Source organism: Sitophilus oryzae, unplaced genomic scaffold, assembly GCF_002938485.1.
Source record: "Sitophilus oryzae breed Bouriz unplaced genomic scaffold, Soryzae_2.0 scaffold_576_pilon_pilon, whole genome shotgun sequence".
NCBI lineage: Eukaryota > Metazoa > Arthropoda > Insecta > Coleoptera > Curculionidae > Sitophilus > Sitophilus oryzae.
The window spans coordinates 1,928,682-1,953,961 of record NW_022147169.1 but is presented as its reverse complement, the minus strand read 5'-3'; the positions used below and the strand labels follow the sequence as shown (position 1 = coordinate 1,953,961).

General features: G+C 30.5%; 1 protein-coding gene across 1 annotated transcript in view; it reads right to left on the bottom strand.

Moving 5' to 3' along the window:
- Nucleotides 1-7,309: 7,309 nt before the first annotated feature.
- LOC115887534 overlaps nt 7,310-25,280 on the bottom strand; it is a 218,945-nt gene continuing 200,974 nt past the window's right edge. Inside the window, exons 6-12 of the mRNA XM_030906995.1 lie at nt 21,833-21,983; nt 16,500-16,667; nt 14,208-14,375; nt 13,941-14,087; nt 13,692-13,864; nt 10,920-11,241; nt 7,310-9,148 (exon numbers count right to left, since the gene is read on the bottom strand). Coding sequence (XP_030762855.1) covers nt 8,877-9,148; nt 10,920-11,241; nt 13,692-13,864; nt 13,941-14,087; nt 14,208-14,375; nt 16,500-16,667; nt 21,833-21,983 — 1,401 coding nt within the window. The 3' untranslated portion in view covers nt 7,310-8,876. The remainder of the gene's footprint in view (nt 9,149-10,919; nt 11,242-13,691; nt 13,865-13,940; nt 14,088-14,207; nt 14,376-16,499; nt 16,668-21,832; nt 21,984-25,280) is intronic.

Sequence of the window (25,280 nt, the reverse complement as noted above, 5' to 3'; positions counted from 1 at the left end):
TAGTTTTCCTGAAAAATAAATTCTTATTGGCCACTTTGGATTCGAAAAACTTTTTTTTTGTTATTACTAAACTTTATACAATAATTTACAATCTTTTCTTTTATTCAATATAATATGTTTATTTTTTTCTATACAAAAGAGTTTATTTTGTGTGGCAAATAAGGATATATTTTTTTAAAACACTAAAAAATAATTTAAAAATTCCAAAATATACGATTTTTTTTTCTTCACTTAACCAAAAGTGATAAAATTTTTTTTTTGCGCATACATTCTACAGTCTTCCATTCGAAAAAAATGTCTGCTCTACAGTGTATAAGATAGGAACTTAGAATAACTAAAAAAAAAGCAAAAAATATATAAGTTAAATCAAAAAATGGCAGTCAAATTCAAAATAAAAATGGCAAAAACACTTGTTTGTAGTTATTAATAGTAAAAAAAAAATAATAAATCGTTTACAATATAACTCTTAAACCTAAAAATAAACCCTATAATTACTAGGAATATCCAAAAGAGGCGTTTTTGATCAGTTTTTTGCCTTGTTTTGGAATTCTTTTAAAGATATTTATCTCTTAATTAAAGTTCAAGTCTCCTAAAAGTAAAATATTAATAAAAATATATAAAAAAACTCATACACGTATATCCTAAAAATAATTTTATATATATAACTTTTTAAAACATTATACATACATAGATTTTTTCTTTTTAACGTATACATAAAAAACAAAAAATAAATAGATACACCTATAACTGTAGAACACTAAAAATATTCATAATTTTTCGAAAAAAATCATTTGATTTTTTTTCTGTAATAGACTGATGTGTTTCGAAAAAATGAATAAGAGTTCATTAAAACTAAAATGGCATTACATTTTAGGCTTTTTTTAAAATAATAAAATAAATACAACTTTCAAAAATTCTTATACGTACATTATTACACGATACAAGTATTATTATCAAAAAATGACCCCCGATTCTACTAAAAACGTTTATCTTGTAACTTTTTTTGGTTTATACCGAGATATTTTTGTTCTAATTTTGATACAAAAGGAATATTGCACATTATATGTTTGGCTTATTACCCATCTCACTTAACATAGATAGAATCTGCTTTAATTTTTATAAATTGCGAGAAAAACTATAGGCGAAATATTAATATAGACCCTGTAGGTAGATTATATTTTTCGATTTGTTTACTAAATATAATATAAAAGTTTTTTTTACTTGGTTTATTTTGTATAATAAGATTATAGTTTGTGCCTAAGATTTGTTATAATTTTACACCCAAAATTAGATTTAGTTTTTTTATATATACAGTATGTCATCTTTCAAGGTATTAAAACCAAAGGATATTATCCTTATTTGATTTTTAGAACTTATTTAAGAACCATATTTTCATAATTTTTATATTCAGCAGCAAAAACAAGCATGCATTTTTCTTGAAAAGTTAACAATAAAAAAGTTTTTCATACATGAAATTTTTTAAAATATTCTTAGCGTTGTCATGTAACATGGGCAACATAATCCAACACATATTCACAAGCAAAACTGTTTTTTTTTCAGTCTTTCTTGTGTAGAAATAATAATGAAAAACAAACGTTTACAAAAAATGCCAAAAATTACGAATTTGTCAAGTTACAAAACCAAACTTTTTTAGCTAAAAATTGCCTCAAGAGTTTTCTGACATTGATATTTTACCTTTGTAACTGGTACAGTTATAAACAGAAAAAATAACATCACTTGTTAACTATTGTATTATTTAATAATTCAACAACATATATCTAGTAAAATTTAGCTATCATAGTGCGGGTAGTATAGTATATTATTATGTATGTTATGGCAAAGGTATACTTTGGTAAAATATCAATTTTCTTTATGAAAAACACTATTATTTTCTTCGTTTAACAATATTAAATTCATATTAAACTATAACATGGTGTTTTAAAGTGTATATTCAATTTTAAATCATTTTTTTTGGTACCTAAATTTTGCCTAAACGTAGTATCTAGTGAAATTGTGTATTCGACACTTTTTGAATACCCTGTATGATCAAAAAGTTTCATTATTGTACACACTGTATCATTATAATCATCACACAAGTGTTTTCTATGATTATAAACAATTTTTTCTTCAAAAAACAACCCAAAAGTTATTTAATTTTATTAAGTTTTGGTTTGATTATTTATTTAATATCTGATTTTGTATTTGCTTCTAAATTTTGAGCCTTTTCAGTACTTTTTTTAAGTAATTTATATATTTTTAAGTAGTATACAGGGTGTTCCAATATTCCGTGAATATAGTAATAAGGACTCCGGATTTTTTGAATTATGTAATAAGCTTCATATTTTTTTTTAATTATTTAATGTTTGGGTTTATTTTTTATTTAAGCGCTCTAACTGTCCTCTAAAAAAGAAAAAAAGAAAAAAAAAGAAAAATAAAACCAAAAAAAAGAAGAAAAAAAAAGAAAAAAAAGAAAAAAAAGAAAAAAAAAAAAAAAAGAAAAGAAAACAAAAGAAAGAAAAAAGCAAAAAAAAGAAAAAAAAGAAACAAAAGAAAAAGAAAAAGGCGAAAAAAGTTCTAGATCCACGGAAAATATTTGGACAGACTATATTATATCATACCTCTTTACTTAACCATGTTATATATACGTTTATATTACTAGACCTAAACGTAAAAACTTTGAGACAATTTTAGGGGGCCTCCCAACATAACAATTTATCAACAAATATAGCACGAAAACATAACCTCGTTTAACAGTTAATTAGCTAACATTAAAAACTACATTTATTATATAGTATGTGGTTTTATTTTGTGTGTTTGAACGCAATTTTTTAACCGCAGAGAATTTCCATTTTATGCAAGGCCTAAATGTGTGTAGTTTTCCCAAAAGTGACGTTTTGTTTATTTGTATCGGCACTCCTCCTCAAATCCTTTTAATAACTTAGTATAGATTCCAGGATATATATCTTGAATGAATGTGCGTTTTTAGGAAAAAAATCCTAAATTTTTTGAATTTGTGCGTTATTTCGAGATTCGGGGAGGATTGCCAATCAGTTTAAATGTGTTAATGTGTGTAATTTTGACAGAATAACATAAAGTAACACCCGCTAAATTTGATTTTAATTTTAAAAAACTATATACAATAATATATACGGGTTTTTACTGAGTATAGTGTGTATAAATTATATACACACTGCTCAACTCATATGAGATATAGTTTAAACCTCCATATATATTATCGCATAATGTAAAAAAGGATAAAAGTAAAAATATAAAACTTCCTAAATAGTATCATTTTACACAAAAGAGTGTATTTTATCGATTATTTTTGTAACATTACCCGAAATGTGTTTGTGTAATAGTGTTTTGTAATGTAAAAATGTAATATATTTGATTTTATATATTATATTGTAAAAAAATAATAAAAGCAACGAGTTCCTTTTTTGAAAAAATACACCAACCCTTGTTTTTCGTGTGTAAAAAAAATAATATAGTGTAAAAAAAAGTGTCGCGAAATGGTTTTTTTCCTTCTTCCTTAACAAGAATTTGAATATTTTCCCAAAACTATCAACTTGTCACGAAAAAACATTGAACCGAAGTGTGGATTATCGAAATTTTTTGTATAGGGCGTTTGGAAATAAACGTCCGTTTTGGCTATTGCAGTTTAACGGAAAATTTAAACGACCGACGATGCCAAGTCTGGCAATATTTCGTTCCTTTCCAGGGATTTTCTGAAGCTTTTTTCATTGGTTTATATTCGCCTTAAAAGCTAGCTATTATTTGTGTATTACTTATATTATGGGTACATTGAACCATGGGATGAGAGACAGGGGGTACATTTAGTTAGATATTCTAGGAAAAAGAAGAAATTTCAGTACTTAGGTACATTTAGAGGAAAATAACATCAAAAAAAGAGTTATCATCATTTCTTTTTCTGACAACTATCGAATTGACTAAAAGAGTTTTTTTTTTCGACAGGTATACAGGGTGTGTTAATGATTTTTTTCCACGAAAAAAAATACATTTCGAGAAATTTTTTGTCAAATGTATAAATTTACAGTTAAAATTTAATTTTTAGCTAATATGGCAACATAGGTAGTAGACTGTGTAGTCCAGTGGTTTTCATAATTTAAGTAAAAAAACATAATATATAATTAAAAAAAAAATCAATTTAAAATATTTTTTTTTGTCGAAACCTACCAGCCTTCGCGATATGTATTTGTTCTTATTTAAAGCTCACCCTGTGTAATTTATTCGTAATATTATACAGGGCGATTCTTAACTAAGTGTAAATATATTTGGAAGTGCCATATTTTGACACCAGAAATATTCCTTGAGTCTTTTTTCTATAAAAAACGCATTTTTCGATATTTTTTCTTGTAAAATTTTTAAATTTTCTGTTCCAAAATATAGTATCTTGCTAATATGGCCATAAGTAGGTGGTAAATTAAATTTACAGACACAAAAAAATTTAAGGTAAAATAACTCGGGTTTTTTGGACATTTTTAAAAAACGGCAAAGAGATAATTTGTTTCTTTTATCTAGGACTACTAGCTCTGACCATATTTATACTTATTTAACACACCCCCTGTATTTTAAAATACTTCTTTGTAAAGTATACTTAGTATCAAAGTATAGAAATATATTTTTAGTTTATAGACCTAAAATTTTAAAAGTTTTTCTTCTTAGTCACTGACTGAAAGCTATAGAAATTTATTTCCACTCCATATAATTTGCTTAACTATTACATTAAATATTATTTCATAAACCAAAATTGACACAATAACTGACATAACATCTATTGCTGTTCTAAGATTTCGAAATTTTTTTAGCGTGTATACTTTGACTTAGGGGAGACTGGGGGATAAAATCGGTGCTACATTTACTAATCTACGTGTAGGGGAAGCTGCTTGATGCTTTTTTTGGGCCCCGGGAAAGGAACGGCATGACAACGCCGGTCAAAAAACAGTGAACCGAACATTGAACTGAAAACTCGGTGAGAAAATTGAAAAACGACGTGAGCACGCCACTGGAATGGCAGTGACGTACCCGACGCCTTGTAATCGTGGGCTATTGCAAAAAAATTTCATTTTTTCATGTAATTTTACAATAAATATACGACAGTATCGGGCATTTTAGTCGTTATATTTTGTAAAATACACTTAAAACTGGCAACGGCTCAAGGCAACATAAACAAAACCATATTTTCACTCTCTAGAAAGAAATTTCAGTATTTCCAAAAAAAGTGAAAATAAGATTTTGTTATTAGAAAACAGAAAAATCTATACCCTTGAGTCCGCTACTGGAGAATCAAAACAATATGGTCTCGAAGGTCTATCCCAATCAAAGACGAACTCTTTGGGCAATTTCGTCCATCTTAAATTAGAAAAATTTCTTTTAGAAACAACCGTATTCTACTTTACAGCACATCCAAGCTTAAACGAAGAAAGTTCTGAGTTTAATGAATTTTTTTTGTGATTATTACTATTTTTTTTCGTTTATTCTCAAAATTTATACCGTATACACACGTAAAAAAAGGTGTTTCTAAAAAAAACCTTCCCCAGCAGGATAAACCTTCGATTTTGGGCTATGGAGTTTATTTTTGTTTGTGGTTAACTACTCAAGTTATGTCTCGAGTAGTTAAAAAAAGGGCAAAAATGATTGAAGCACTCTGTGCAACCGGGCTATTGTAGTATATTAATTTGTGTATGTATTTTAACTATATATGTATGTTGTATGTCAAAATCGGTTGGTTTTGCTTTGTTTTCAGATTAAATATTTGGCCCAAAAGGACCATACCATTTTTATCGCTATTTGTACCAAAAACTATGATATTTTTTAATTTTATCCCATTCATTTCTGAATGGGATAAAGTATTTTAACCAAAAATTGATTTATCCCATTCAAAAATGAATGGGATAAAAAAGATTATGAATTTTTACATTTTGTAATTTACTAAAATGCTTATAATCCTTCGAGCCAAATATAAAATCTGGGTTTAAAATTATTTGCAAAAAAATCACCTTAATTTTTTTACGAATTAACGGTTTTTTTTGCAAAGTATTTTACTTCGACGAAAATCGGGTGATTTGCGTAAAAAATTGACAGATTCTGTTTTAGAAATTCGTGTTTTTAGCAGAAAATTCTAAAAAATCTGCCACAAAATTACTCATTACATTACTGTCAGTCATCTAGCTACGTCAGAAAATATATTTTTTTTGCGGGGCTTGTAAATAATATTTTTAATTTTCCCGAGCTCACTAACTAGTGTTTTTTTTTTAAATTTTGCAATGTATATGTCAAAAAAGAATGTGTCCTGATATTTTGAGTGAGGGGAAAAATTAAAAATAAATTTACAATACGTTTTTATATCGAAATAAAGTGAAATTTTGAAATGTATGACTGAACTAAAAAGAGAGAAATAATTTTTACGCAAAGTATTGTAGTGAATATATTTTACACTATTGAATCTGTGTCGTTTAGTGTGTAAAATATGTCATTTCTGTCACTTTTATGGGAAATATTGGTCAACCTTAAGTTGGTTGTTAATATAACTATTGTATTTACTTTTTTAACTATTGACTCTTAGTGGCTATGGATGCGTTCTTTTCCGGAAAAAAGTGTAAAATTTTCCGTTTTTATTTTATTCGTTCTATGTACAGGATAATTTTAATGTTACCGAACACGTTTAAAGAGTTAATACCTTTTTTGAATTTATCCAAAATTAATGCTGAGAAAAAAACCACTTTTTTCCAAAAATAAAAACGCACTTGGGGCAGATATATACAAAAAGGCTTCTTAACTGTATTTCGCAGATACATATATACACTGTGAAAAAAAAACAGGAATAAAACCACATTTTACAGAAACCAAATATATCCAAATGTTATTTTTTAAAATTTCTCTTCCAACTGTACTAAAAAAAGTCGATTTTCTTATTTTTAAGTACCGTTTATCTCATTTTGTTTTTGTTTCGTTGAAAAAATATTTGTTCCATACATCCATTCTACATTCGTACGATATTTTCTTCTTTTAAGAAAAATTTCTTCGATTTTTTGTACTTTCAAAAAAAAAAAAATTTTAGCTGGCAGATCGAAAAAAACTTATTTATTTTTAAGTGGGCCTTAAAAAGGTTTTAACTTATTTTTATATTGAGCAAAAATGATTTTTAAATGATGTAAATAAAAATTCGAGAAAAAATAACTTTTTGGAGATTAGATTTTTATGTTTTTTAATTTTTCTCTAATTAGCGTTAATTTTTGACAAGTTTTATGTCAATTTTTAGTTAATGACCAAAATTATTATCGACTCTCATTCCCCAGCCATCTCTGACGCTCTTTTTTTTCGATCATACGATATAATACATCATTGAGTTTTTGTTAGAAAAAAACACTGTCAAAATCTTGTCCGCCAGCTTGCTTCATATTTTCTCTAACGCTTTTTTGATTTTCTTAAAAAATAATAAAAAAAAAACATAATAATCACAGTACAAATTGCAAAAAAAAATAAAAATTATTGCTAAACATACAGGTCCGGCCAATTGTAAATTTTTTCTATCTCTTTTTTATTAAATAAAAAATATTATAGTAACTAAAAAATATATATTTTTTCCTTGGTTGACTAAAATTTAGTTTTTGGTATAAATGGTTGGAATTTTTTTTAAAAAGTTCGAAAAGAAAAATATATTATTATTATTTCAAATTCTCCTATGGTCATTCACTCCTCAGTATTTTCAATATACTCTCTAAAAACAATGATTTCCTATGTACATCTTAAGTAGACTTAGAAAAGAAATGCCTTAAATCATACTCTCTCTTGACTTAAAACATTTCTTCTGTTATTTTTAACACTTAACCTAACATTCTTAAAACGACTTTTTGTAGTGGTGCACTTGTAAAGTGCGATATATAAATGATAAATGCCGTGGGCATTGTTTTATCTATACTGAACACCAACTTGTATTTTGTTAATTTAAAAAAGTTTTTTGGCACATTTTTCATTCTCTACTACAACGAAAATAATATTTTTAAAACATTCTTCTTTTGTTCTACGCATCTACTAATATACCGGGTGTTTCATGAGATTTTCTTTGATTAGGTAGGCGATGCAACACCCAGTATATTTATTTTATCGATATAAAAACATATAGTGTGACAGATAAAGGTCCGCATGCAGAAATGTATCATTAATTTTATCCCATTCAAAAATGAATGGGATAAAATCCCATATTGACGAATTAAATGGGATAAATCCCATAATAATAGAAGATTTAAAGAGATTTGGTTTTACCTTAGGTGAAATATTACTTGTGATAGATTTATCACAACAACTGGCTAAAAATGAGTTTTTTTATAATACCCTCTTTTTAATTTGATTTGGGATTTTGATGGGAAAGTTTTTCGTATTCTTGAGTCAATTTTTTTACAAACAACTTTGTTATTTCTTTAAAAACTATTTATTTATTTTATAAATTTATGATCACTAGATAAATATTAGGCTAGCATCACTATTTTTTTTTCTACCTGGATATTTTACTGCCTGAAGTTTTATCCCGTTCAAAAATGAATGGGATAAAATTCCATACAGACGAATTAAATGGGATAAATCCCGTAATAATTGAATGGGAGTTTAAATGGGATAAATTTCATATTTTGAGATTTTGTTAAAAAAGTCATTTTTAACCAATAGTAGCCGATTCTCTACGTGGAAGTTTATCTGTGACACTATATACATTAAACAAACTATCAGAAATTTAAAAAGTGTGATCTTCAATTATCAGTAATAATAAAAAAGAAGAAAAACTAAGACAAAAAGACTAAATCGAAATCAAACTATTATATTTATTGGCATAAGCTGAGTGTTCAGTAGTAACTGAATTCTCATGGTTGGTTACTTGAGTTCTGTTGCTGACTCTGCTGCTGTTGCTGCTGTTGTTGCATGTTGTTTTGCAGATTCTGTTGCAGATTTTGCTGTAGGTTCTGCTGCAGGTTCTGAAGGTTGCCTGTGCTGCCCAGGGAGAACCCTAGTGACCTGGGATCGCTGCCGTGCAGTCTTAGGGCCTGTTCGAGCCTTTGCTCTTGAAGCCGGAGGGCCTCGGTGAGATCAGGACTGAGCTGTTGAGAAGGTTGGGTCTGGTGCCCTTGGTAGTGCCCTGTAACAAGGAGAAGATAGAGATTTAATTAAAAAGGTATATTTTGAATTGTATAGACTTATAGAAAATTTAAATATTAAAATTATATATAGCAATAGAAGAGGTGTTTTATTCAACTGATTTAAGTGAAGCATATTCTGTGTTTAAATTAGCGATAATACGTGATTTAAAAATACAAAAAGTACGTAAAAATAAAAGACAAAGTTCTTATAAACATATTTCATGATTAAGTAACAGTCCTTGAGATCCTTTACAGCCCTTACAGCCTTTACTTGAAACAAGTCTTGTAAATTTTTAAGATATACTGACACCTTTGAATAAGAAGACTAAGGAAGGAGCATAATGCTATCCATGTATTCATGCATGGTGGGCGGAAAAGCCACCATAAAAGCTCTCTAGGGTGGGGATCCTTGACAGTTCTGTTTGACGATTCATTTGACACATTTGAATTTGATTTGAAATTTTGAGGATTTGTCAGTCTTTACGGAGCTTATTTTATGTTATTTATTATTTATTCTACTACTGATAGTTGTATAAAGGTAGTAAATCTAGATGGAAATTGTGGCAGAACTTAAATTAACAGTGACACTATCGCGATTTATCGAAAAAGACTCTAAAATAGTTGGTTGTGTAGCGTGCGGTAGATCTCGGCAAAAAATTGAGTGAAATAATGGAACAACTTTTCACTAGTAAGTGACTATATAATATACATACGTGTAGTAAACCGATCATTTATGAAATTCACTTAAATTAACTAAATTATATATTTTTCTTGCATTTTAGCTTTTATTTATTACTTGTCAAAGATTAGATGTCAAGAATTTAGATACGTTAATTTGACTTACCTGCTTCAGTAGCGTATCGGATGTTTGTGTTAATAAATACTTATTATAACTTATCTATTTTTATTAGAATTATATATTTTTATAACAATTTTAATAACTACCAACATTTATTCCCAACGTAAAATAAAACAACAAATTATTGAGTCTACCCCACGTCTACCTTACATCATAGTTTTACATTTTTTAAATAAAATTAGAACGACACTGATAAACCGGAATTTAAGTCGGCCATATTTGAGGCCTATCGCGGTGTACCTAAGATTTTTGATATGCTCCTTCCTTAGTCTTCTTATTCAAAGACTGACACTGAGTTGATTTTTTAAAGAATTTGTTGACAATTTTAGACTTTAAAAAGGAATACTAGAGGTAGTGGTTGATATAATATATGTCAAATAACATGCTCAATTTTTATACAAACAAATAATTTTATACAATTTTTTTACTACAGAATTTATGAAAAAATAAAAATAAAAAGTAGAAAAAAAATAAACAAAAAACTTACTTAAATTACAAAATGGTCCCTTTTATGGCCAAAAAGGCGCTATGTGCCTTTCTAAAAAAAAATAAAAAAATAAAAACATAAGCAAAACAATAATAAAGCCAAGCAAACAAAATAAAATTAATCATACACTAGAAATAATTTAGACAACATATTTAAAAATGTGTGTTATTATATTTTTTAGCCATTATTCTTTATTAAGCAGATATACTGAATTTTACCCTAATATTCAACTATACAGGGTGTTAAAATTATGTCCAATATTTACTTTGGTTGAATTACTTATTGAAAATTATTAAACCAAACTCAAAAAATACGTAGTATTTAGTAATTCTATATCAATGGACTATTGAGACACTCCATGTACTCATCAAAAGCATTGTCTATATTATACCCAGCATACGACACTCGAAAAAATCACACTCACCGTTGTGACGCAACGGACTGTGATTGTTCTCTTGCTGATGTTGATTGAGCTGAGGCAACGCCTGGTGCATGGCTAGCCTTAAGGCAGCTTCCGCTTGCGACCTGATGACAGCCTCCTGCATTCTCAGCGCCTCCTGCGCTGCTGATTGCTGCGCGGTTTGTTGCGACGCCTGCGACATATCCATCACGCTGTTGCGCATCACGTCCATGCGCATATCCATCGATGCGCGCATGGCGTTCATGGCGTTCACCGATAGAGACGAGAGCGCTTCGTTGGTGATCGGAGGCGTCGATGGGTTTGACGAATTGTTCACTTGGTTAGCCTGTAATAAGTTTATTTATCGGTTATTGTTGTGTCTACAGTACAAGATGCTGATAAGGATCTTGAATAGTAAAACCTCTCGTTAATTGATTGTGATAAGTTAAGAAAGGTTTTAAGAAATATATTTTTTTTCAATCTTGGCACTACTAGGGCCAATCCTAGGGATAGAAAGAAATTGCTTTATTGTCATAAAAAAATTTTACAATTTTGTTGACAAAGCTTACAAAAAAAAAGAATATAAAAAACATACAAAACTTCACTTAACAATAGAAAAACATATAAAAACTAACAGCAAACATACAAAACTAAAACAATACTTTATACAATTATAGAAATTGTACATTGTCAAAAATTTATTTAATTAAATATAAATAAAATATAAACATACATGTAAATAAACAGCTGTATATAATGTCAATACTAAATTTAAATGGATAGAAAACAAAATCATTTCTTAAATTTAGTGAATGTGTGTTAAATTTAGAACCCTAGATATTAATAAAAAAATCGTTAACCGCGTAAAAGGCTTTCTCCAGTAAGTATGATCTCAAGGCTCTGCGAAATGCAGGAAAGGATGAAATGGAATTAATTTCAGATGGCAGATGATTGTGCATTTTTTTGCATTGTACAATATGGAACTCTTTACTAACTCAGAGTGAGGGGTTGGCAGATACATGTTATGCTCTGCGTTCCTAATTGGATAGCCATGAACTGGCCCTAGAGAAATACTCGATACGTGCTTGCGAACTAGGCAGACGGATTCGAGTATGAATAGGGAAGGAAGAGTTAATATTTTATATCTTTTAAACAAGTCCCGGCAGTGAGCACGACTGGTTAGCCTCAGTGAATATCGCACAGCTCTCTTTTGTAATTTGAAGATACGCTCAAATTGAGTCGCACAACACGCACCCCAGAATGGAAGTGCGTATCGGAGATGCGACTCAAAAAGGGCATAATAGACTGTCCTAGATGTTGACAAATTAAGCACATTAGCAACTGATCTAAGTGCGAAACAGGCAGAACTTAATTTTTTAGCTAAAGCATCGATGTGCAAATCCCATTTTAAATAGTTGTCCACAACAAGGCCTAAAAATTTCACAGAATCAACGACGTCAATGGTGGTATTATCAAGTTGAAAAGGTAGCAACGTACTTTTATATGATAAGACTTTAGTTTTAGAGACGTTGAGACACAGATAATTAGAATCGCACCATGTTTTTATGTTGATTAAGTCACTGGAAATGGTTCTATGAAGTGCCGTGGTGTCCGGGCTGCTCCATGTGAAACAAGTATCATCCGCGAAGAGACAGATTTTACCACTGATGTCCAGACTAGCAATATCGTTGATAAACAACAGAAACAAAATAGGACCTAGCACTGAGCCCTGAGGTACTCCGCATTCTATTGGCTTGCAAGAAGACACAGTCTTATCAACCCTCACACGCTGGTTTCTGTTGTTAAGGTAGGACTTAAACCATTCAAGAGGCGTTCCCCTGATACCATAGTACTGCAATTTGTTAGTAGGATGTTATGATTAACACAATCGAAAGCTTTCGAGAAATCACAGAAAATTGTTGCTGTAACGAGACGGTTGTTCAGACTGGAGTATACATTATTAAACAGCGAAAACATAGCGTCATTTGTACATTTGTTACTCAAGAACCCAAACTGAAAGGGGGTGAGTATTTTGTATTTTAGAAGAAATGATACAAGCCTCTTTTTAACCAGTCTCTCCATGATCTTCGATAACGTGGGAAGGAGTGCAATTGGACGATAGTTGGAAGCTTGCTCTTTATCACCTCCTTTATGCAAAGGAATAATTATCGCCGACTTAAGGCAATTTGGAAAAGCACCATCTTCAAATGACATATTAATTAAGGCTGAAAGATGGTTTAATGTACATTCCGGCATACTAGAGAACATTTTAAGAGTAAGTCCGTCAGTCCCTGCTGAAGATTTATTTTTAATATCATTTAATGTATTGCGAAGCTCTGCCAACCCCACAGGCGTAAGGAAGAAACTGTGCAAATTAACATTATAGTCAGAGAGAAATGATAGAGGATCAAGGGAGGGTGAGATAGTATTCACTATATTCTTCGCCACATTTACAAAGTAATTGTTTAGGTCCTCAGGTGAAGTTGAGGTTATGTTGGACGAAGAAACCTTACTCCTCAAGTCATTCACAATCGACCATGTTTCTTTGGCAATATTACCGGACTCAGTCAACCTCCTATTGCAATAGATGTCCTTGGCGGCTTTTATAGCCTTATGGTAAATTTTCCTGTAAAGTTTCACGTACTCGTGACGATATCCCGATATCCCGCTTCCCGATAAACGATATCCCACTGGTTATGAACACAATAATTATTGGCATTACAGATCGCAGTGTGTTAATATTGAGGAGATTGGGAACATTAAAAGGAATAATTTAATTGAATCTTGTGTACTTACTTGTGTAACACCAAGCCTCATAGCTAAACTTGCGATGTTTGCAATGTTTGTTGCTGGATCCGAGCCTAAATTAGGCGGAACACCTCCTTGGTTTACCATGTTGGCTATAACAGCCATCCGATTGGCCTGGATTTGATCCTCCATATTGTACTGCTGATGCAAACCGTTATTACCTGAAATTGAGTAGTAAAAAGTTGTTATAAACAGATATAATATATTTTGCGATATATTAATAAAAATAACACTTACTTCTTAATATATCGCCTAACTTAGTGTTACAATTATTGTTATTGTTATTTAAGCCTCCAGCTTCTGAGCCAGCTGATGATAACCTTCCATTACCAGAAGAGCTGTCGCTATGAGCGCTAGGTGATGCGCAGATAGGAGACCCAGTTGCTGAAAATAACATTAAAACATTTTTTAGTATCGTTTATAAAAATATCTTCAAAGTTATGTGATATTTTCTTTGATTTTATTAGTTAATATACAGGGTCTTTTTTAAGATTAGTGTATTACCTGCTCCCATAGGAAGACCTAGCAAACCGCTACCACTAGCTGTAGCTGAAACAGCTGCTAATAGTGTCTCCCTCTCTCTTCTCTCCGCAGCTGCTCTTGACAAAACGTACTGCGCAGCGAACTGATGTTTTGGATCCATGCGCATATGTTCCATGTGGCTTAAAAGTCCTGTTAAAGAAAAAAACACAAAAATGTAGTTCAGGATTTTTGGGTTACTATAACTTAATAACATCAATAGCAACAGATTTGAAATAAAATAATGATTAACAATGTTATTACGGTTGCTATTGATTTTTTCTGCATAGTTTTGACATTTTCTATTTTTTTATATATACAGGGTCGACTAATTTATAAAAACACACTATCTATAGTTCAGTGTGAAAATAAAGATTAGTTTCTTCTATCAAAATAGCTTGAAAGTGATACCGTATGATCGAAAAAAAACGGTGTCAAAAACTGCTGGGTAATGACAATCGATGATGTTGAGGTCACTCTCTAGATGTCATTTACTAGAAACTGACTAAAAAAGATAGAACTTTTCCAATAGAACGTTAAATTACACCATTTGAAAAACATTTTTACTCAATCTAACAATAAATTACAATGTACTTAAGGGAAAAACCGGAAGAAATAGCCATTAAAAAAATAAAGAAGAGTCTAGGGCTTGATCTCGCCAAAATTATCATCGATTTTTATTCTCCAGCCGTCTGACGCCGTTTTTTTTCGATCGTATGGTACGTTCTAGTCGACCCTGTAGACTCCCTTTGTCCACATATGTGTTCGGTATGAAACTGAAAAAAATAGTCAACATCATGCAAACAAATCGAAGTGTCTACACTGTCAAAAAATTTATATATAAAAATATATAGATAAATACATAGTAACACGACATCAAAGTATGGAGGAAAGTGCCAAAAAGTCCTGATGTATCTAGGAAAACGAAAATAAAAAATAAAAATGTAAAATTAAAATAATATATAAAGACTGGGGGTTGCTTATTTTTGAAGCCCTTACACATATGTGGACAATTTGAGCGGTTTTTGAATGGTTTCATTGTTTTTGGTTGCATTGATTTTAAGTCCCTAATCGTTTTGTAATTGTTAAAAATATTTCTTTTGAAGAGTATACAGTCTGTTGCATTGCCTTCCTAAACATAGGAAATAGCACGTAAATTTTAAAAATGATGAATAAGTTTTCCCCATTTTATTTTACAGAAAAAATATATTTAAAACTTTCTAAAGAACTGCTCATTTTGAATGATTTATACGAATTCGTTCTTGAATTATGAGAGATATAAAAAAACATATTAATAAAAAAATACTGTCCTGATAAGAATAACAAACATGCCACCTTCAAATTCAATCTTTTAACGTCAAATAGACTTTATTGTTGCCAAAAACAATTTAAAAAGAAATAACTCTTTAGTGTCATATTGATTCGATACGTGCAAAATATAATTTGTAAATTTAAATAACAGAATTTACAATAACTAAAGAAAAAAAAAATAGTTTCTTGGTATTATAGATGAAAGAGTCTACAGGCTGTAAAGGATTTGTTTTTTTTTCCAAATATGCCAGACTAGTTATCGAAGACTATAAATGTAAGAGAAGAATTCCAACACAAACAGTTATTAAAGACTGTAGATATAAAAAGAAGATTAATATTGATGAGGATCATGCAGAAATAATAAAAATGAATTAAATATTCTATTACAAGTGGAATATGTAAGCCAAGAATGTATCAGAATACTTGGGGAAATAGTCGAAAAACATCGTACCAATGTTTGGCGAATTCGGAAGAAGAATTGTAGTGTAATATATCATTAAAAGTCATTTAAATATTCCGAACAGTACTTAATTTTGTGAATTGTTTAGTGTTGAATAAATAAATTTTCTTTTGAAGCAGTTTGGGTACTTATCTACAAAATGCATTTAATTTTTTAAAGGTTCTATTACCCCTTACAGTATACTTTCTGTAACTTTTCGTAGAGATTATAACTTAGGATGCGTTTGACAGATATTTAGAAGAAAATCATAATAGATTTGCCATAATAGTTATGTTTGTTTGACCAGGACAGGATTATATTAATTTTCGAAATAAAAAGTTTCAAATACCTTTTTCTGTAAAACAAAATGGCGAAAATTTACTCATCATTTTTAAAATTGGCATAAAATTTCCTACGTTCAGGCAAAAATAAACCACTCAAAAACCGATCTTTGATGCCTAAACTCTCCCTAAACTTAGAGAAGGAAACCTCCCGACTGTATGTGAGTGAGTGAGTGAGCTGGATACCTGATTCGTGAGTGAACACCGCCTGACAAACCGAACAAGGCCACATACGCAACGAATTGGACAGTTGCGACGTTTCGGGATGGCAAGCCAGGTGTTTCCTCAAAGATCCCTCGTTAACGTAGTGCTTCCCGCACACGGGACAAGGATGATTGGCCGTCCTCCTTTTGGCTAAATAAGGATCGATGACGTCAACAACAGAGAGAAAAAAAGATCAAGCAAAGCACCCCAGGATACCTTATCAAAAGCAATATTATATATAATATTATAGTTCAAGTTTTTTTTGGTTAGTTTTTAAAGTACTAAAACGAGGTAATCTACAACCGTGACGTATGCAGGGTCTAGTTCACTGTCTCTATGTGTTAAATCATTCCAACTAAATGTTCTTTTCGGTATATTAACGGAAATATTTTTTTTACAAAGAAGTGTAAATCATGTACAATCAAGTTATGAAAGTTTTTTTAATTTTACCTAAATAATTATTGTTTTTCTATATACAGGGCGAGTCTTAATTAAATGCACATATTTTCAGGGCTGGTAGATTTCGGTAAAAGACACATATCTTATCTTTACTGTTTTTCAAATCACTCTAAAATAACTGAGATATTTTATTATTTTTTGTTTAAATTTTAAAAACCACTGGATTTTTCTGTGTTTTCTTTACTCTTAAGCCTCGTTTACCACCACAAAATTAGTGGAATAAATTATTGGTTTCAATTAGCGTAGAAGTTTGTACCACTAATTTTAATTTAAGCATTCAGAACGTCAACATTAGTGGTAGTAATTTTTAGTTAGTAAAAAAAATAGAAACTTCTAACTTTTCGGTTAATTATACTTCAAAATTTGCGAGTAATGACATTTTTGGTCTTTGGTCAAAAGTTTATTGTTTTATAAGCTAATTATTAGGCTTTCTCTATGGATGCAACTGACTACACCAAGTATGTTGTTGCTAAGATATTCTATTAATTTTAATTGGCAATAGAAAACACTAATTTTGAAGTTCAGATTGAAGCTTAACTTGTGTTGTTATTTTATCAAAATATTATGTTTTTTAACTGAAATATATTTAAAAAACAAGATATTCCTGGAATATTTCTATCCCAGTGTTTCTGGGTTGCTGGATTGAAATACACCACCTCTAAAAATAGTGCACTTATTTAAGACTCACCCTGTATACAGGATGACCCGTTATTCCGTGAAAAGAGAACTACCACGTATTTTTGGAGTCAAAATGCGTTAATTGAACACTATTTAACGTTAAACAATTTTAACTTTATGTAATTTGTTAAAAATATTTTTTGAGACACTGTCATACCATTAGACATCTTTGCCAACTAAACTATTATCGTCTACTATATTTAAGCGCTTGATTTAGCAAGAAATATTTTTTGGAACTTTTTTTTTCTCAAAAACACTTAAGAGAGTACAAAAATGTAGTAAATACCAAAAGGGAATATTTTTACGAAAAATATGTGATTGATTTGTTGATATGATTCCAAAAATATGTAGTAGTTTTATCAATCATAATCAACAAACCTTTAAAAAGAAATTCAGATTTATCAAAGACATGCTAATCATATACACGATAATTATGAATGTAAACATTTTATTTTAAAAATTTAGTTGGATGTATATTATGTAACAGTGAACTACCCTGATATCGATATAATACACAACTGTAAATACAAATTCCCTAAATTTAGGGAAAATTTAACACAGTAACTGTGCAAGGGCGGAGTTTTTTTAAAGTATAATTAAATTATATCGATATATTTAATAAAAAATTAAATTAAAAAGTGAAAATAACTGATAAAACCAGTCGTATTAGCAAATATTTTATCAGTTACTGGTTGTGATTGGTTAGACAGGCAAAAATAAGCAACTAATTGGAGGACAGGTCCGCTTACAAAGCAATAAAAATAAATAAAAATTAATAAAATAACCAGTTTTAACATGCAAACATGCAATTACTTGTCAGATTTTGTTTATATTGTTAATTCTATATGTCTACGTTGATTCAAATTGGATTTATTTGTATCTAGTTCACGTAGAAAAAGTTTTATATATATAAAAGAGCCGTATGATCAAAAGAAGACGGTTGGGAAGTGACAATCGATTATAATTTTGTCAAGGTCAATCTCTAGACGTCATTTGCGAAAAATTAACTAATTAGTCACTAGAAAGATTAAAAAAGGATAGAACGTTCCCAGACACACAAATATAATAGTTAATGGGTCAAGTAATGATGTCTAGAGCTTGACCTCGCCAAAATTATGATCGACTGTCGTTCCCCAGCTGTCTTGACGCCGTTTTTTTTCGATAGTATCGTATTTTATTGATATGTCTAGTATTACATGGGATAAGTATGAAAAACTAGAAGAAAAATATTTTGTTTGTTAATTTTTCCAGGAAAATGCAATCTATTAAATTTTGATAGCTTAAAAAAAGGACATTTTCAATTTTTCTGTGTTAATTTTTCTTTTATCTTGCTGTCGATTTAAATAATGACGAGAGGAAAAAATAAACATGGTGTTAAGATGAACGAGACGGCATCGGAAACAAAAATGCTTTCAACTTTTGAATGGCTCCCAGAAGAAAAAACCCTTTTATATTTTTAAGTGCTCTCAAGACAGACGATGATTTATTATTGATAGCCATCGAGTTAACTTTCTTTTAGTTATTCTTTCGGCCGATTTCCGCATTCTTTTAGTAGCAAGAAGGGGTAGGGGGAATAAATATGATCAGCTGTGAGTGGAGCCCTAACTTCAAAAAAAAGTCTTTAATGATATTTTTTTTTCTATTGTAAATTTTTTTCTATATGTAAAATAAAGAAGAACTTTTCTCAATTTTTACTCAATTCAAACCAAAAACTTATCGCATTATTTTTTTTTTGTTAGAAGTCTAAAAAAAACTTTAAAAAGCTATTAATTTCATGCTGTAAGTATAATGTATCTTATAAGTGTTCATTTAGGCTATACAGGGTTGTCCGAACTGTATGCCGGAAACTTCGACAGCATGTGCGCAGTTTCGGAAATACAGGGTGTAGAAATTTCATTTTTATTTTTATTTTTTCCAAATAATTTCTGAAGTAACGTCAATATTTGGATGAAAAATGGTATCTGGGAGTTTTTTGACATGAGAAATTTGATTTTGATGTCAACATGGCTTCTATTTGTAGGGGGCGCCACCTACATGTGTTTTAACTGTTGTGAAGGGTAAGAAAATTTTCATCCATACCTGTATAAAAAAAAACTATTGAGTAAAAAATACACATTTCCGTTATTTTTTACGTAAAAGATGTCTATTGGTAGTCAATACATGTCAATGTTGACTAAAAATAAACATGTTGAGTAGATAGTTATTTGATTGAAATGATAAATTTTCTGAACTTCTTATTTTTTTAAATTAATCATCAATTTTTCTTCTTTTTCATAAACAGCACTTTTGGCACTAATAACTATTTACTCAGCATGTTTAATTTATGTCAATGATGACAGGTATTGATAATTTTGATTCCAAATATCTCGAGAACCATTATTCGTAGCGATTCTTACCAAGAGACCTTTTTTACGCAAAAAACATCGCAAATGTATATTGTTTTACCCGCTAGTTTTTTACAGGTACAGACGAAAAGTTATTACTCTCCAAACTATTTAACAAAAATATGTAGGTGGCGCCTTCTACAAGTAGGGGTCATATTGACATCAAAATCGAATTTCTCATGTCAAAAAACTCCTAGACACCAATTTTCATCCAAATATTGACGTTGCTTCAGAAATTATTTAGAAAAAATCAAAATAAAAATAAAATTTGTACACCCTGTATCCCCGAAACAACTCATTTTAAGATATACAGATTTATACGATTTTTTTACTTATTTTTATCAGCAGAACATGCTGCCGAAGTTTCCGGAATACAGTTCGGACCACCCTGTATATTGTTGCTAATAAGTAAATATTAAACGTCCACGGCTACACTACTCGCGAAGTTTTCCGAAGTTGTATGAAGAGCATACTTCGTATTTTTTTATGCAACGTTACTTCGAATTCGTGCAGTCTCTACTTCGTGTTGATCCCTGAAAACGACTCAAGGAAATCGAGAGGTTCTGAAGTTCAACAACGCTGTGCAGGCGACTTCGGGTGTTTCTCCAGGTTGCACGATTGCGTGTAAACGTACTTCGAACTTATATCAAGTACTTCGACTAGTAGGTACTTCATCCAGGCAACTTCGCGAGTAGTATATTATTTACATTTTTTGTGGAACATTTTCAAATTATTTTAGAATAAAATAAATACTTCACATAATATACGTTTAAAGAACTACCTACCCATGCACTACAGAGCATGCTTTAGTACTAACCAATTTTTTTAAATGTGGACTTATCTCAAATTGTCATATAATAGAGTACAATCAAATATTAGTTATTAAAGTAGATTTATTTATATAATTTATATAATACTACACTCAAATCTTAATGAAAAATTAATAAAAATAGTTATAAAATAAAAAAACGCCGACTTTTTACACAAAAGGAGAAATTTTTACAAAAAGCCTATCTATTTTCAGTCACTTTGCAAAAAGCCTAATCAGAATTAGGCATATTAAACAATGACGATATTTTCTGTACACTTCTGCAAACAAACTGCCTGTTTTCAATCATTTTACACAATGCCAAATCGAGAATAGAGCCCAGGCAGATTAAAAAACGATCAAAGTTTAGTCAGCTATGAGCATAAGCATATTGAATAATTTACGCTTTAATAAAAAAAAACCATATTTTCCTATACAAAAACAATAATTATTTATGTCAAAATTTTATTATGCTGAGACGAAATCAACAATCCTATTTCATAAATTTTAATTATAAATAACATAATTTATAACTAATATCACATTAAGATATTATATCGATTCTGTGTACAGGGCTGCTTCTTTGTGGAACTTTGCTTTCTTTTAGAATAAAATGAATTTAGATCTTTGTAATAATCATCCTCAACCATACTCTATTTAACAGAATTATCACTTTTTGTACCATTATTTTCAAATTTTGAAAAAGAAGTTTTAGAAATGTCGTTGGATAAATTTAGGTTAGTTATACCAGTCCCGCGTAATATGTTTTGTGCAATCTGACTAGTCTTCATTAGGCATTTTGCAAAGCGACTGAAAACAGATAGGCTCTTTGTAAAATATCCTTCTTTTATTATTGGTAGTCTTAATACCCAAATTTTAAGTTATTGACCTCTATGGAACGAATAAGAAAAATCCACATTTAAACCTCGACCATTTCAGTGGTATAAATAAATATATATTCTTCTCCAGCGAACTAAGGTACTTACTGGCTACACCCGACGCGTTGGGGTCTTTGTGAGTGTGTTTCATATGCTCCATCAGCGCCTCCCCTCCCAGGAACATCTTGTGGCACAACGGACAGGAAGTGGCGTTGGGTCCACCGATCAAAGCTGCATGTTGCTGCAAACGACCAAGACACTGTTGACAAAATCCCACGTTAATTTTGTCTATTACGAATCAGATTTTTGATGGTTGCGGGTGGGGCACCATGATTTAGCTTCGAGTTGCTTATTAGAGTGCATTTCGATTGACGATTGTCTTGCAAGGGAAAAAATTGTATTCCGTTTCTAAGCTTGGCAATGGTTTTCTGTTTCGTTTTTTGGGATAATAGATATGTTTTAGGAGCCCTTATCAAGCTGGTAAACTTGGTAAAACAACGAAATACAGCTTTACTGTATACTTATAGTTTTATAAAATAGTTTCTCGGATAGTAGGTATGATAATATGTTGAAGTTTTTTTTTGTTCAAGCCATTGATATTTTCTATTAATTCATGGAAGTTTTCTTTGTGACTTTTTTAAATATTTTTAATGCCTGTTTCACCGGAAATGACAACTTTTGATTTTTGAATAGCACCCTCGCTATATTTCTACTTTATTCGATAGAAAATGACATTCTGAATAGAATGTCATTTTCATCATATGTCAACTTTTGACATTTTCGCATATGGTTTATCTGAAATTGTAACATGCCGTTCATAAAGATAATTTGACTCAAAATATGAAGTGTGTTGTACCAAATTATTCGTAAAAAAATGCTTTTTCCAAATATGCTAATGAGCCACCCTTGTTTCATTTGAAAAAATTGAGATATGATTAAAAATACGACTTAGGCATCTTTTAACCGGCCAGTACCAAGCACGAAAAACATTAGACGATCAAATGTATTTTTTCAAGGCTCCTTGATGAAAAATTAGTGTTTTTAACATAGCCATGGCACGCTAGATTGAAATTTAAAATACGATTTTGTTTTAAGCGTTAATATCAAAAATTGACAAAGTACATGTCATTCTACTCAGAGTGTCATTATCTAACAAATGAAGTAGAAATATACTGAGGGTGCCATTTAAAAATCAAAAATTGTAGTCATTTCCGGTGAAATAGGAAGTGACCAGAAACAATTGAATATGTCAATCAATCCTAATTTATGTCGTATACTCACATACCAAATCTCGTTTTTTTAGCTGAAAAAATAAAAAAGTTACAGGGGTGAGCCACTTTCGAGACGCACCCGGTTTCGGGTTTTTAACCAAAGTTTCACTAAATAAAAAAAACCAAATCGCATAATGCTGGAAATGAAAATAGCGTACTATATGCAGACTTTTACGTTGAATCCAAATCTGTCCAGAAAAATTGGGAATGCAATTAAAAAAAAAAACTTAAAACTTCATCATAACTTTTTTTAGGCCACCCTGTATACGGAATTTGATATCTATAGGAAAAATACGACCACACGCAGATATATTCCTAATGAATCACATCATAGTGTTGAACATAAAATGGCTAGTTTAAATTTCTTAGTTCATAGATTACTTAGTTTCCCACTTTCCAACGAAAGATATGAAATAGAAAGAGATTACATTAGGAATGTAGCTGAGTGTAATGGATATTCTCCTTCACTAGTTGATAAATTAATTAGAAAACGTAGGTATAGGTTAATGATTTCTGAAAATTCGACTTTTCAAGTGGAGAAAGACACGTCTAAATATTTTTCGATGCCGTTTGATAGAGAGTTATCCCGTGGTCTAAAAGGAATTTTGAAGAATGTAAATTATAAACTTGTGTATAGTGCTAATAATAAATTACAACAATTATTAGGTAATCCAAAGGATAAAACACCTCCACTGGAAAGGTCGGGTATTTATGAAATTTCTTGTAAAGATTGTAATCAGAAATATGTTGGGCAAACTAGAAAATCAATATTAACTAGATTTAAAGAACATTTAGCTCAGATAAGATATGGTAAACCGGATAAATCTTGCGTTGCCGAACATATTGTTCATAAAGAACATTGTATAGATCTTAATAATTTAAAATTAATTAAACAAGTCTCAAATTACAGGCAATTAGATGCATATGAAAGCATCAGAATTAATAAATGTAAAGATAGTATGAACAGAGACAACGGTCCATTTCCTTCAAGTTCTTTGTTCCTACTACTCTAGTGGCGGAAATCTAACTGTTACGCTCAGTGGGTTCTGCCTCGGTTGGCTAGATTTTGCCACGCCCACTCGGTGCCCACTGGGCGAGTATATAAACGCCCAACTTGTAGATTGTACTTTAGTTTATAATCATCTGCTGATGATGCTAACATGGTTAGCGAAACGCGCGTCCAGTGTAAAAGTAAAAGTGTTTTGGTGTATTGTGGTGATTTAGTGTTTTTATTTTGCTGTGTAACACCAAAGGTTCCAACCCTCAACTGTAATTAACATAGTCAATCAAATTAACTTCTAGATAAATTTACGGATATATACACTCAATCTGAACATTTTAAGCTACTTTTCGGTCCCCTCGTAAAGGTGGAAAGATCAATCGCAATTAACATAGAGCCGTTGGGGCCGAAGTTTAGAAAAAGCTCGAAAGAAGACAATAAAATCGCTAACGATCGCAACCGTTTTCCCGTGCGAACCGCAGCAAAAGCCGAAGATGGCTGAAGTTAAACGCCGAACTGGCTAAAAATCGCTTTCACCGGCTGCGTTCAAATTCTCAAGCGGTGCTGCGACGCTGAAAAAATCGCCCAGAAGGTACCATCCTCTTCCACGCTCATATTTTCTAACGAACGATAATTAAAAGCTTATTTCTTTCGGCTGCAGCGGAAAATATGGCTCGTTAATAAAAAATGCGCGAGCAAATCTGCTAGAGAATACAGGTAATTACACCAAAGTGGGAAAGGCAGAGGCGGCGACAAAAAAATTTCCAAAAATATACAAGCAAAATATTAATAATTATCCTTTTATCTACGTTTTGGCAATAGTTTGGTTTGGTTGGTCTTTATATAATCAGAAAAACATCAGTAATTTTTTATGGTAAAAAATATGTTTCCTACAGATTATACTGAATTATTTGTGTCAAAATAGTCTACATTTTCGTGTTCTACCGCCATTTAATTGTTAAATAATAGTAGTTTCATCAAAATTTTGAGAGTATGTGTGGAAAAAGTAAAAAAACTGCCCATTTTTGGCTATTTTTTAAAGCTATTTTCAAGGGTCTTATAAAAATAGTAAACATGATTGTAAAATTATTTAAATTTCAGCGTTTGTAGAAAATTTTATGTAGATTTAGAATATTCAATTGTTTAATAGTTTAGGCGTTTTGGTTTTGTAAGAAAGTGGATTTTTGGAATTCTTGTTTTCAAACGGTTTTTCTTGGGAAAAAAGTCGAAAAACTGCCCATTTTTGGCTATTTTTTTCAGGCTATTTTCAAGGCTCCTATAAAAA